This window comes from Delphinapterus leucas, chromosome 14, assembly GCF_059928025.1.
Source record: "Delphinapterus leucas isolate spDelLeu-1000000601 "Yukka" chromosome 14, BTC_Dleu_Yukka2, whole genome shotgun sequence".
NCBI classification, from domain to species: Eukaryota; Metazoa; Chordata; class Mammalia; order Artiodactyla; family Monodontidae; genus Delphinapterus; species Delphinapterus leucas.
Window position 1 is genome coordinate 42,268,169 of NC_143142.1, and position 14,741 is coordinate 42,282,909.

At 35.4% G+C, this 14,741-nt stretch overlaps 1 protein-coding gene across 4 annotated transcripts in view; it reads left to right on the forward strand.

Annotated features, from left to right (window-relative positions):
- TAF4B (TATA-box binding protein associated factor 4b) overlaps nucleotides 1-14,741 on the forward strand; it is a 125,264-nt gene that overhangs the window by 18,485 nt on the left and 92,038 nt on the right. For 3 of the 4 annotated variants that reach the window (XM_022586876.3, XM_022586875.3, XM_022586874.3), the window contains 5 exons: nucleotides 28-189; nucleotides 297-419; nucleotides 2,279-2,368; nucleotides 5,193-5,807; nucleotides 13,967-14,099. In XM_022586876.3, the coding sequence (XP_022442584.1) occupies nucleotides 28-189; nucleotides 297-419; nucleotides 2,279-2,368; nucleotides 5,193-5,807; nucleotides 13,967-14,099 (1,123 nt within the window). The remainder of the gene's footprint in view (nucleotides 1-27; nucleotides 190-296; nucleotides 420-2,278; nucleotides 2,369-5,192; nucleotides 5,808-13,966; nucleotides 14,100-14,741) is intronic. The other variant, XM_089895022.1, reaches the window with a different exon arrangement.

A 14,741-nucleotide genomic window follows, 5' to 3' on the forward strand; every position in this document is an offset into this window, starting at 1 on the left:
CTCGATATCTACCGCTTTTACTTTCAGTCTGTGGCTGTGCCAACCAGTGTTGTCACAGTGACCCCTGCAAAGCCGTTGAATACTGTGGCTACCCTGAAGCCTTCAAGTTTGGGAGCGCCACCCACCCCCTCAAGTGAGCCCAGTCTCACAGCAGAGAACTCAGCCACTGCTCAGACTAGTCTTTCTCCGGTAAAGCTCTCCCTTGTACCTTACATAAATAGAACTCTTTACAAATTTTCTTTAAGTATATTTTCTAGCTAACATTTGTGAGTGTTTGTTTATACTTCTATATTTAGACGATGCTAGAAAATGTGAAGAAATGTAAGAACTTCCTCGCAATGTTAATAAAACTAGCGTGTAGCGGATCACAGTCCCCAGAGATGGGGCAGAATGTGAAGAAGTTGGTGGAACAACTTTTGGTAAGTTGGGACTATAAAAGCTCTGTAAGCAGCCGTAGAACATGTTTTAAATGAGAAATAAATATTTTTAAATGAGGTTTATCTTAAGTGCATTTTTGGATAACCTTTGCTTTTGCTTATTGAAAGCTTTGTAATGATTATAAATCTTAGACTAGTAAATCTAGTCTATACAGTCGTCCCTCAGTATCCATGGGGGTTGGCTCCAGGACCGGCCGAGGATACCAAAATCCATGGATGGTCAAGTCCCATAGTTGGCCCTCCCTATCCGTGGGTTCCGCATCTGTGGATTCAACCAACTGTGAATTGTAAATATAGTACTACACCGGTCCTTAGTTGGTTGAATCTGCTCATGCAAAACGTGGGGATACGAAGGGCTGACTGTATTACTTTATGTTTGCTAGTCTTGCTTCACTTAGCCTAAAAAGAGCTTTGGAGAGAAGGTTGACTACTTGGTCAAATAAAAACTTATTAGTATTTGGAGAATATTTGGCCTCATGAAAAGAGGTGGTTGGAAAAGTATTTTAAGAGCTTTTCTCCAGATCATTATGGATATTCTTTAGAGTCCACTGGTTTGTCTTATACCCTGAATGGATCTTTCACCCAAATGTAACAGCTCACATTTGGTTGTCTGGAAAATAATTGGTTCGCTGAGTTGTATAGATCTTCCAAATGTTGACAGATTTGTTCATTAAGATATCAAAAAATCATACTTGTAATGTAACAATCACATCAGAAAATTTTTTCAGTACAGGGAAGCTGTACCGAAGCTTCAGGATTGTGGTTACAAATTTTCCAAAATTCTAATTTTGGCTTGAGAGCTCTGATTTTTATCATTAGCAACAAAAACCATCAGTTGTTTTCCTTACAGTGACAGGCTTCGTTCGTTTGTTTGTTTTTTGAGAGAGTGTCTCTCAAAATACCCCAATGTGAAGAATAACCACAGCTGGTTTGATATTCTTTCCAGTAAATGAAAAAAAAGCAGCTAGCTCAGCTAGCAACTCAATCACAAAGTGCTTTTCCTTGAGTATCTTACTTTGGTCTACTGTATGTACGGTTCCCATTATTTTGCACATAGTATTTTTAAAAGATGTCTACTAAAGGGTTAAGATTTAGTAAAATTAAATTTTACTGTTCTGTGAAGGACATTTTAAAGTGGAACTGGCTCTATTTTTTTTTTCTTTGCCACACATGCATAGCAATGCAGAGTATGACGACAACTATTTAAATTTTTTATCAATTGCCTTTCTTGCCAGCAGTTGCGTACCATCAGTGCAAATCTCAGCACAGTGAAAAAGGCAAAAAAATGATTAGTATTAATGTGAAAATAATTTAGACCTCATAGACCCCTGCAGTGTTTAGAGTCCAAACCAGTATGGAAGGGTTCCTAAGTTCTTTGGAACAACAGCATATCTATTATTGTGGCCTTATAATAAAATACAGTCTAACCTCAGTTAAAGTAATTTAAAAATTGAGAAAAGAAAACAAAAAAAATCCAAGGCCCCCACACCAAATAACTTCCAATTTCCTACCCTAAGAAGTGTAGGACTCCTGTGTCTTTACTTCTTAATTGTTCTTAACAGACTGTAGTACTATCACCTTATCCAGTCAGCCAGCTCTTCTCTCACTTTGCTTACTGGGATCTTAAAAAATAATAATAATAATCTCTTCGTTGTATTCTGTATGAAAAAACATCTCTATGTTTATTTTGTAGGGGACATGAAAAAACTGCCCCTATTTAATGATAGACTTTGACTTTATTACTGTTCAAAGTTTGCTATGTCTACAATCATGAACCACACACTTTTCCTCTTGTAAAATATTTGTAGACCTAAAAGTGTTTTCTTTCTTCCATTCCTCAGGATGCAAAAATTGAAGCAGAAGAATTTACTAGACAACTGTATGTTGAACTCAAGTCTTCACCTCAGCCTCACCTAGTTCCTTTCCTTAAGGTAGAGTTATGTGTTACTTTGAAGAAATAGTTTGAATTAGATTACTTTAAAGTAATTTAAAATCTGAATATTTCAATATGACAGCAATTTAATGTGAAGATAGTAACAGTAGAAGAAATCTCTCAGGGCTGTTGTAATCTGTAAAGCACATTCATAATTCATATTCTTTGCATTGGAACACATTGAGAAAACAGAAGTAACATCTCATTCATGAACATAGCTTAATGATTATATTATTTGATGCTTGTATTCTCAAAGATTCTTAACTTTAAAAAAAAATAGTGTCTCTGCTTTGTCCTGATGACTCTTATTCTCTTAGAAGTAGTAAACCACATGGTACCAAATTTAGTGGGAAATCTATTATTATTATTTTTCTTGGAGGGAGGAAGCTATTATTTTTTTAAATTAATTTATATTGTTAGTAGACACACTCTTCTCTAAGATTTATTGAATTAAATAGATTTTGATGGAGAACAATAACTTTGATAACAAGAGCTTTGTTTGGCAGGCTGAAAAAATATATTCCTTTTGGATATTTTGAAGCTGAAAAGGAATTGAATTGAAATTTATGAAGTTATTAAAGACCTGAGATTTTAGTGAACCAAACACTCATCCCATATATTTTGAAATAATGGAACGAAGAGTTGCCTTTAGAAAAATTTGGCTTAATTATCTAGGGGAGATGAAAGAGACTTCATAGAGGAAGACTCTTTTTGATGCCTCATGAAAGAAGAGTGGGAAAGGAGATGGGGTACCACATTTTCAGAAGGCTATTAAAATAACTGGAAATTGTCCCTAGGAGGCTGACCATGTTGATTAGGAAGATGCCAATCATGTGATATAAAATGTGGCTAAAAAACTGAGAATGTTTTAGCCAGGGAAGACTTAATCTGGGGAAGGGAAGATTGAAGGGTCAGTGCAGTACCGAACATCAAATGACTAGAGGCCTGTTTTCGGGTGACCCTCTTGATTGAGAAGTTAGCTGCAGTTCTTCTTGGGTCCCTTTCAATGTAAAAGCTCTGTGAGCTGTAGGTGCTCTACGTGATACTGACAACTCTGTTTAGTGTATCTATGTTTCATACTCACTGGAGACACTGGGGGGGAGAAGGAGGGAAATAAGAAAGTACCTACTATGTGTTCTGTGCTTTGCTAGCTACTTCACTTATAATTTGCATTGTTTGGACTTAATTTTCATATCAGTCTTTTGACAATAGGTGCTAGATGGTATAGTATTTTCCATTTTGGAGATGAGAAAATTGTTTAAATTGACTTAACTTTTGATCAAACACACAGGTCTAGAATTTAGCCTGACTCTACTGGCTATGTAACACTCCCTTGAAGTTACTAAATATTACCATTAAGTACTTGCATTTTGTATCAGTTTTCTAAGGAGTATTATTAAGCCTTATGTTATTTTCTTGAGAATATTTTTTTCACATCCTTGAGAGCTCTGGAGGTTGGACTTTGCATAGGGATAAGGGATTCGGCATTTAGACTTAACTCTGGCCAGGTGATCAAGAGATAATTTAACATACATGTTTTTATTGTTGTCTCTTTAAGTCTTATTACTTTATCATTTCTTTCCAGTTGTGTTTTTCTCAGGTCTCCCCCATCTTAGATTTCTTGCTTAAATTTAATTAATCAAATCACTTCATTTGTTCATGTATTTCCAAAGCAGCTTGTTTTCTACCTTTTTTTTTTTTTTTTTTTTGCGGTACGTGGGCCTCTCACTGTTGTGGCCTCTCCCGTTGTGGAGCACAGGCTCCGGACGCGCAGGCTCAGCAGCCATGGCTCACGGGCCCAGGCTCTCCGCGGCATGTGGGATCCTCCCAGACCGGGGCACGAACCCGCGTCCCCTGCATCGGCAGGCGGACTCTCAACCACTGCACCACCAGGGAAGCCCCTGTTTTCTACCATTTTTAAAGTTTGGGAAAAGAGCGTGAAAGACTTTTTGTTTCTTTCTTTTGATACTATTTATAGATATATATAATTGAAAACCTTCAGATTAAAATATTCTCAATCTATTTAAGTAAAAAAAAGTAAAAGAAGTAACTAGAAGGAAAGGGAAGAGAAGCAATAGTTCTCATTTGCTTCTTAAGTAAAGGCAATCTGACTGAATTTAAGTATCAAAACAAGGAAATCTTCCAAAACAGCTCATGAATTCGCTGAAAGATAACCTACTAACCACCTCCTTTTTCATCTTGTTTTCTTACTCAAAAACAAAAGTAGATAAAAACCCCAGGGATGAAAAGGCAGAACCTTCTTTATAGGTTAAGCTGTTTTTATTTTTTTAGCAAGATACAAAGGTAGACTCCAACTTAAAACCCAGTCAGAAAATATTCTAGCTCAATTAAGGAAATTGACCTTCTTTCTATTAATTTTATTTTGATGTAAAGGCTGTTTCTACTCAAAGTTTGGAAGTTATTTGACAAAAACTTTTTTTTTTGATTCTGCTGTCCTGTAAACAAACTTGTAAACACTGAAGTTATGGATGATCTATTATGGGGTTTAGATAAATACAAATAAGTAGGATACAGTGTTTTATTTTACCAAATTAATATTTGATACCAATTTGATACTGAAGTATATAAAATAAGTTTAATACTGAGACATAATAATTATGAATTGAAAAATGAAGCACTTCGGGGCTTTAAATTATATCCTGGATATTGACAGAATGTAAATGATTGATAACAGAGTTCCTCAACTGAAACGTTGGTATACTTTTAATTTTATGTTGTAAAGATATGACATACAAAATAGTTCTGTTTTACTAGAGCTCATTTATTTAGTTATCAGTGTTTTTTTTGTCCTCTGTTTCTAGAAAAGTGTGATTGCCTTACGACAACTGATGCCTAACTCCCAGAGCTTTATTCAGCAGTGTGTTCAGCAGACTTCTAGCGAGGTGGTCATTGCTACCTGTACCACAACAGTAACGCCTTCTCCTGTGGTGACAACAGTAGTTTCCTCAGTCCAGCCTGAAAAGCCCATCATTGGTTCTGAAGCAGCAACATCTGGAACTGTGTCAGTGCAAACTCTGAATCCACTTGCTCCAGGGGGAGCAAAAACTGGAGTTGTGACACTTCATTCTGTGGGTCCAGCTGCTGTGCCAGGAGGAACAACAGCTGGAACTGTTGTGCTTCAGACTCCAAAACCGCTAGTGACATCTCTGCAGAACACAGTGACAGCAGTCTCACTTCAGCCTGAAAAGCCAGTTGTCTCTGGGACAGCAGTGACACTGGCCCTCCCCTCGGTAACTTTTGGAGAAACCTCAGCAGCAGCTGTATGTCTTCCGTCAGTGAAACCTGTTGTTACTTCTGCTGGGACCACATCTGACAAGCCTGTCATTGGCACTCCAGTCCAAATCAAACTTGCACAGCCGGGCCCCGTGCTTACACAACCAGCCAGCATTCCACAGGCAGTTAAAGTCAAACAACTAGTGAGTAACATTTCATTTCTTCCTCCATTTCTTCTTTTGAAAATTTCAGACATTCAGAAAATTGGCAAGACTAGTAAAATGAACCCCTGTGTACCCTTGACCAGGGTTGACCAGTTGTTAACGTTGTATCATGTTTGCTTTGTCTCTCCTCCCTCTATTCACATACACAAACACACACGTAATTTTTTCCTGAACCATTTAAGAGTTGGTTACAGAAATTGACTTTGTGCCATTAAGTACTGTGTATCTCTTAAGGAAAAGGATTTTTTTTAGCATAACTGCAAACGTACTTATTATCACACATGGGTAGTTAATATTGGCACAATATTTACAGTTGTCCCAACAATGTCCTTAATAGCTAATTTTTTTCCTGATGTTTCTGGTAAAGAATTGCATATTACACTTGTCTTTTTTTTTTTTTTTTTTCAGGCTCCGTTAATCTAGAACAGTTCTCAGCCTTTTGTAGTTGTTCATTGTGTTGTACTATTTTAAGTGCCTGGGCTAGTTGTTTTGCAGAGTGTCCTTTATTTTGTTTTGTCTAATCATTTCCTCAAGACTAGATTCAGATTAAATATGTTTGGTAAGGTTATTACATAGGTGATATTATGGTAACATTTCTTTTAAAAATGTGCTGAAGGAAGAGAGAAGTGAGGGGAGTAGATGAGTAAGAAGTTGTGTTTCTTCCTAAACCCTATAGATTGGGAAGTTCTTGGGTGGAAGAAACCTGAAATTTTAGCTGTTTATCTGTTAGTGTTTAGATTTACTTCACTCAAGACGTGTTTTATCGGAAGACTGAAAGTACTGTTAACCTGTGGAAGATAGTACATGGTGAATTAATTAAAAATCGCATTTTTAAAGTAAAGTTCTCCCCTACCTTATACTGTAACAGAACTAACTGTTCTTTTGATTTTTGGTGATTGCCCTTGTTCTTCTTTGAAAACCTTCATGTTAAAGGCTGTGTTTTGAATCTCTTTGTTTTAATTTTTTCTGCTTTTTGGAACAGTAAAATCTAAGTAAACTTCCCAGCCTTGTGTACGTGATCAGGAGAAGACATTAGTATCTGTGAATGATTGTCTTTGAGGCAGAGGGCAAGCTTTAGGTGTAGAATGAAAGAGGAAAGATCGGTTTGGACAACAGTCAAAACTCTTGGGTAGGTGGGAAGTAATAATCATTTCCTGGGCGTTGATCTTTTTTCATCCCTTCCTACTCTGCGTCTGATTTTCAAGTGGAGAAATGTAACCTGCCTTGTGGCGTTTCTCTTGGCCGTCTGCATTTAATCTCAGAGACGAACCTTCTTTAGAAGCAATGATTCTTAAACATCGATCTGAGTAGCCAGGTTTGGGAACCATTGTAACTGTAATTGCCTTGGTGAAAGGTCTCTTTTGGTAGCACTTAAGAGTATTGAAATCCTCTTTATGGGTCATAGCTGATTCTTGAATAAATGCTAATCTTTATTGAAAATCTATAGCATATCCACCCCTAAGTGAAATAATACTTTATAGCTACATAGAGTCTTAAAACATGTCTTGTATGCAGTATGGATTTTGAAATAATTTTGATGAAGACAAGGCAGGGAGAAAACTAAGAATCCCAGAAATTGTAAGGGACCTATCCACTGGCACTCAACAAGTAATAGATCTCAGCCTAGAACCCAGCGTCTTTCCCATTAGATTCTGGCACTTATGGCAAGAACTTCTAGGTTTCTAGAGGGTCCTGAAATGGAAAACTGTCAGGTAATAACATCTTGACAGCATTTACATTTTATAGGCTTACCTTGTTAAACATTAGAAACAGTTTCAATCAAGAAAAACATGTAACAAAATCCACTGGTAAATTTTAGGGATTTTTAAACTTCCTGCTTTCATTCTTAAAAGAATGGGGAATACATCTTCCTTGTGAATTCTGTTTTCTTGTTTGGCCTTTGTTTCCATTTTAGTCAACAAATTTGATGTCAGTATTCATATCTTCCTGTTTAAAATGGCAGAAACAGAGCAGCTAGACACTGAAGATGCATTGTAATCTGTTTTATAACAAATTTTTACCTGGGGCACAAAACAACATAAGCTGTTCTATGGTAATGCCACAGAGAGGATTGAACTAGGACGTTCTTTCAAATCAGCTAATTTAGAAAATTAATGTTACTTAAGTTTGAATTAGTATTACTCAAGTAATTTAAGAATATCATCAGTGAGTTTATTATAAACCATAGTCCAGTTTAATCCTAGGTCTGTCTAAGTGAGGAGGAAAACACTCCGGGTGCTAGAAACATAAAGTATTCAATGCAGCTTGTAAGAAATATGGTAAACAATTATTTAAAATATGAGAATTGCCACGCTAGTTCAAATCTGTGGTCCATGTAACTCAGGATGCAATCTCCAAAAGTGGTCTGAACAGTTAGAAGTATGGCTGTGTTTTTCAATGTTAGGTATAAAATTTGTGTGATTTATTTCCTTTAATAACCATGAATTTAAAAATCCCTGTTAATACTTTATCTTTTTCTAGCTTGTCTAGTTTTCCTAAAGAGTTGTATAGGTTTCCTGCCTTCTTGATAAGATGTTTTAAATATCACACTTTCAAGGTATGAGAATCCTCTTAATCTGCCATTGCAGGGTTTAGATTTTGTACAGTTATTATTTTATGAAGTATATGTTTTCATTCCAGATTAAAGAGACCCCCCTCCCAATTTTTTAAAAAAAATTTAGATTTATGACCACATGTTATCTTTTCTATCTCATGGATTTTTTTGTATGTTACCCTCTGGGGATCTGCTAAAGTTCTCATCAAGTAAATTAGCTAGGATTGTTCACACTTTCTTTAGGTGTAAATTTTTCATTTTGTACCAGTAGTTCAACATAGTGCTTTGTATATCTTGGTCCTCAAATGCTTGAATTGTTGAAATATGGACCTATCCAGTAGTTCCCGGATTTCGTCTAAGAATCTAATTCTTTTAAATGATTAATCTTATTGGTTGTCTACCAATTCTGGCATAGCAGCTATTATAGGATGTTATATACTACAACTAAGCAGAGCTTGACATTTTTACCTTTTTTAAAAAGTTAATGAAAGAGAGTGGATGAATTGGATTAGAATCTACCAGTGGTGGATAGATAATAAGTAGAAGCTTTCAGGAGTTTTGATGCTTAAAATTTTCCTTACGTTATTGGTGAAAAAATTATTTTACACATAATTGAGCAAAAGCTAAATTTAATTTAAATTAAACATTGTCATAGTAATTCAGTTTCAATGTAATTAGAAAAGTTAATTTAATTTAAAAGAGCTAAATTTTAATGTCTCATCATTTTTTAAATTAAATTTTGATAAATTTTAATAACTAATTTTAACACAAAAAATTAATAAGCTTCTCAAATCCACATGTGTGAACAAAAATCATGAATGAGAAAGAAAATTCTGGGTTTCTGTTTTTAGAAAAAAGGTGTATAGTTTTAGAGAGTAAACTGAATACTGTTACTCTTAGTAATCGTGTGTGTGTGTGTGTGTGTGTGTGTGTGTGTGTGTGTGTAAAATCTTTAAAAAAATTTTTTGATTTGGAGATAGGGCAGGAAGTTGTAGTATTATCATAGATATTTTCCTTATTTCAGATATATATTTCCCCAGGTGACTATTACTTGCATTTCTTTCTTAACAGAATTGTAGACATTTGATAAGTAAGTGGCCAAGTACGTTCAACAGTCGTTCTCCAACTATTACTGTTTTGTGGATATAAGAGAAAAACAACTAATTATCAGTATATTATTAATGTAATTTTCAGTTTCATCGAAGTAAAACTGATCTCCTAAAATAAATTGACCCAGAATATTAGAAAAAATTTGTTGTTGTTGCATCATATTTTTGTCTCGTACCTAATTATTTTGAAGTAGGGAATCATTAAAGAATTTCAGAATACACATTTTTATATGAAATGCTCTGTGAGGCTTAACTCTGCTGATTGTCTCTGTCTTCACTTCTCACTGAAGAAGGAGAAACATTTTCAAGGTATAAATTTCAGTCTCTGAGTGTGCTGGTGGCCAGTATTTTTGTTAAAGAAGTTGAAATTAAAATTGAGTGGGAAACAAAACAAGGATTATTGTTTTATTGGGTCAAGTAGTTCACTGTCAGTTTCATATTGGACTGATCTACTACGATCCAGACTTAAGTAATCAGTTTGTCTTTTTTTTCTTTCTTCTTAGCATGCTGTTAAGAGTGACAGGAGAGGTAGAATTCAGTTGTTGATTGTCAAATAGGACTAATGAAAGATTTGGTAAAGAGGCTGAATCCAAGTAAGGCCTACTACCCTTTATTTTCCATATATAATCAGGAGTTGCGTCGAAAAATCTTCATGGACTATAATTTAGTCAGGGTTCATATAGTAGTCTTAATATATAGGTTGATTAATGCCAGTTCATTTAAATTTAATTGAAGAATATATTTTTTTTAGGTTTTAGTTTGATGAGGATACATTAGAATTTATGGAAAATAGACTATTTAGAGACAATATTTACAGTGTGTATGTTGTCTTATTTTTGCCTTATTCAAGAAAATGTTTTATTATGAAAATTTCCAAACATAGCAAAGTTGAAGTTTATAGTGAACACCCATATACCAACCACCTAGATTCCACTATTTACAGTTACTATACTTGATTTATCCACCCATCAATCTTAATTTTTGATACATTTCAAAGGTTTCTTCCTTAAAAAATTAAACATTAATTTTAATGCATGCATATCATTAACTACCAATCAATATTTGTTTACTCTATTCTTCCTTTTAACTAAAATTTATATTCAGTGCTGTGCACAAATTTTAAATGTAACATTGGATAAGTTTTGACAATGCTTACCTCTGTGTAACTCAAACCCTTTCAAGATATGGAGTGTTACCATCACCTTGCAGTTAGTTCCCTTTTGTCCCTTCCCAGTCAGTCCCCACCTGTGTACCTCCAGAAGCAATGACTCCCACAGATTAGTTTTGCTTGTTGTTAAAGTTCATATAAATCATCATACAAATAAGCACATTTAACTTTTTTAACAGAAATTTATAGGTTCTCGATTTGAAGCAGCATTTACTGATTTCTATAAAAGCTGGTAATATAATTAAGAATTCATTTGGGCACATTTTAAAAAGTGGTTAGAAGGCCCTTTGAAAAAACAGCATATTCTGAGGTTGCCAAGGTTGAATTTTAATCTAGATTGGGCATGGCAAATACATTTCAACTCTCATTATAGGATTTTACTGGACCTCTGTGTTAAGAAAGATTCTAAGGCTGCGTGTGGGTATATAGAAATGGTGGTATTTAGTGATGTATGCTTGTCCCAGAATATGAGTAGTGGCACAAGAACCACACATTGGCTGTTCCTAAGAAATAGTGGCAACTAACATGTATTTCCTGACTTTTGGCGGGGGGGGGGGCCCATGCTGCGCAGCTTGCGAGGTCTTAGTTCCCCGACCAGGGATTGAACCCAGGCCCTCGGCAGTGAAAGCACAGAGTCCTAACCACTGGACCACCAGGGATTCCCTATTTCCTGACTTTTTATACTACAGTTTTTGTTCATTTGGGGCCCTATGTTTTCTAGAACTCAACCTCAGTGAGTGTGTGCCAGTAATCACATATTGAATACTATATAAAAATTAGAGGAGGTATTACCCTTTAGTAACTTTGTGTGCATGTACTGCTTGAGTTATTTAGAGCTAAGTATTTGATTGCTGTGTATTTATGAACAGAGGAGTTGGTGGGGTCGAAATATAGAGAAAGCAGAGTGTGAAGGGTGTTTTCATCTACTAGTTTAATCTGTACTTGTGTTTGTTTGCTTCCTTTCCTTATGGAATTTAAGAACAGTTCCATGTCAGATATTCCAGATCATAGTTAGTGTAAAAATCATAATTAATGTAAAAAAAAATAGCTGTCACCTGAAGAATATTGTGTAGCTCTAGACCTGCAGTTTCTATAAACTATAGAACATTAAATTAACATCCTAGGGCTTCCCTGGTGGCGCAGTGGTTGAGAGTCCGCCTGCCGATGCAGGGGACACGGGTTCGTGCCCCGGTCCGGGAGGATCCCACATGCCGCGGAGCGGCTGGGCCCGTGGGCCATGGCCGCTGAGCCTGCGCGCAAAAATAAATAAATAAATAAATAAAATAAATTAACATCCTAGTAAAACATCAGAACTTGACTTGTCAAGAGAAAAAGCTAAGGTATGTACTATTTACTCTTCTTCTTTTCTAGTGGTTTTTTTGGAGGGAAAGTAAATAAAGGACATGTTTTTAAAATATAATAGCTCTTTGTTTTGCTTGCCAAGTAAGAGCAGATGTATCATCTTTGGGCCAATTTCCATCTCTCTAATTTCAGTGTCCATAAGATGCCTAATATTGTGGTCTAAAAATGGTACTTTCTTTGAAAGACTACTGAACTGTTTTATACTTTCTCATTGTATTTTATTTTGCTCAGCAAGTGTGCAGGAATATGCTGCACATGTGATCCCAAGTGTATTAGGTGCACTTGGTAGCATACATCCTCATTGGTACATCCTCATTAGGATGAGGAATGATGGGTATCCAGGATTATTAAATCAGTTGCCACATTTGCCTCCTGCTCCCTGCATGAACTTGCCCTGGAGTGGGCTGTAGGCTGAGCCACACACATCCCTGGCCTGGGAGCCCTCCTGCAGGCACCAAGGCTTGCCTTCCCCAGCTTGTTCTGTGCTAGGGCCACATGCTGATGCTGGGGTCTTCTGGCCTCCATGCCCCCACCCCTCCTGGCAGGACCCCAGGAGGCATAGAGCCTCCTTCCACCTCAGGGGCTGGTCTCTAGGCTGTTACTTTTTTTTAATATTTTTGAGTACCCATCAAAAATGGTATGAAGACTAACTCATAAGCAAATTTCTAATAACATTTTATTACTATCTTTTGTAATTAAAATACTGAAAAGAATACCAAATAAAAGATCAAGGAAGAAAATATGAACAACAGGGAGGTATGCCAGAATTGTTAGGAGTGTTTCTGTTTTCTTTTGAGTTTCAATCTGAATGCATAAATGGGACTCTGAATGTGTATTACTTTATAGAATTTAAATCTGTTTCCTAGGACTTTACAATACATAAGTATGATCTCAACTGAAATATATCATTGTTTTCAAGAGTTGTTTCTCTCTTTCAAGAGTCTATTCTCATAGAATCATGGCAATTGAATTATTCCAACTTGTATTTTTTCTCTAGGAACATTGGTTCCTATGAGATTATTTATTGGGACATTTTGGATTTCTTGTAAGTTACTTTTGTTTAGTAATATGCACTAGACAATTTTATTTACAAAAAATTAGAGTATAGAACAAATTATACCTCCAGAATTCCATTATGAAGTCTACCTCCTAGATCATTTATATTAGCCATATATGAGTTTGAGGACTTATAAATAGTTCGCTCTCAGTAGCTGGCTCAAATACATGGTGACTGTTTTTTTTCTTTGAAGTGAAAAAATGAAACTCTGCTATTCTGTTTTTTCTTCTTTGAAGCTAAAAACAAGGCCCTGCTATTACTTTAATTTCTCTTCCTTTATCCCCAACCCTCACCCTCTGGATTTCTTGAACTGTTATCTTGGAGAATGCCTGTAGCATTGTTATCTTTCAGATACTTTTAAAAAAACAACCGATTGAAAGTCATCATCTTCTAGAGGTATATTTTGAAATATTTATGGATAAAAAGATATATCTGGGATTTGCTTTAAAATAATTGAGAGTGGGGAGAAGTGGGTAAGGATATAGATGAAATAAAATTGGTCAAGAATTAATCATAGTTGAAGCTGGGTAATAATGGTATAGATGGTTTCATTTTATTGTTCCCTATGCTTTTGTATGTGTTTGAAATTTTCTGTGTTAAGTTAAAAGATGAAAATAGGGTCTATTTGGAGATTTAAATTTAGCAGAATATAAATTTGAATTACACTCTGAAAATTATAGTGTGAGATAGTCATGTTTTTCACTTTTGAGTAAGATAATTTTGCTACATACAAATTTAAATTTTAAGTAGGCTTTCTTGTGATGCTACGATAAAGCTATATTTAGTTAGGTGAGCCTAATCATTTTTTCTATTGTTACAATTGAAAGCTTGTTCTTTCCTAAAGCAGGTCTAGTTGAATGACTGTATTAATAATTCTCATTGTTTCAGGTAGTCCAGCAGCCTTCAGGAGGCCTTGCAAAACAAGTGACCACACTTTCCCATTCCTCAGCATTGACCATCCAGAAATCTGGACAGAAGGTGACAGTGGGCACTGCAGTACCTACCAGTCAGTTTTCTCAAGGTAGACTCTGGCTCATCCCTTGGGTTTGGAACACGATGGGTTTCCGTACTTTTCTTTTGCACTGTTAAGAGAAGAGAGATTTCTTTTAAGTTGAGACCTGTGAGAGAAGACTGAAAGATAACTTTATTATATTCTTTGTACATAGCCACTTTTTAAGGGTGTATGTTGTTTTAGATTAAAGAAGCACCACTCATGGTGTTTTGTAACTAGATAAAACAATCTACTAGTAAATAAAGTACTTTTTTTAACTTATAAAATTTGCTATTGTCTTATTTCTTTTTAAAATGTGCTTCTTTCCCTACGTTTGGAAGTCAGTCTTACAAATAAAAGAGGTTTTATGTATTTTTTAAATCTACCAATATAAAGGATATATTATTAACATGTTTCTGTCACCTTTTCTGCATAATATTTTTATAATGCTGGTAATTCTCTAGCCAGTTTGAGGACCATATAAAAAGAAATGGGAGAGGTCTTAATTTTATGATTTCTTGTGCAGGGAATAAATCATTGTCGTGTTTGAATTTAAACATAGTTCTAGGGCAGCTTGAAATTTTCTTTGATTATTCTATATGCATTAAACATAACTTGTCCTGAATTTTTCCTAATGTAGTGTGATTGCTTTTTTTTAATTTTACCTTTTCT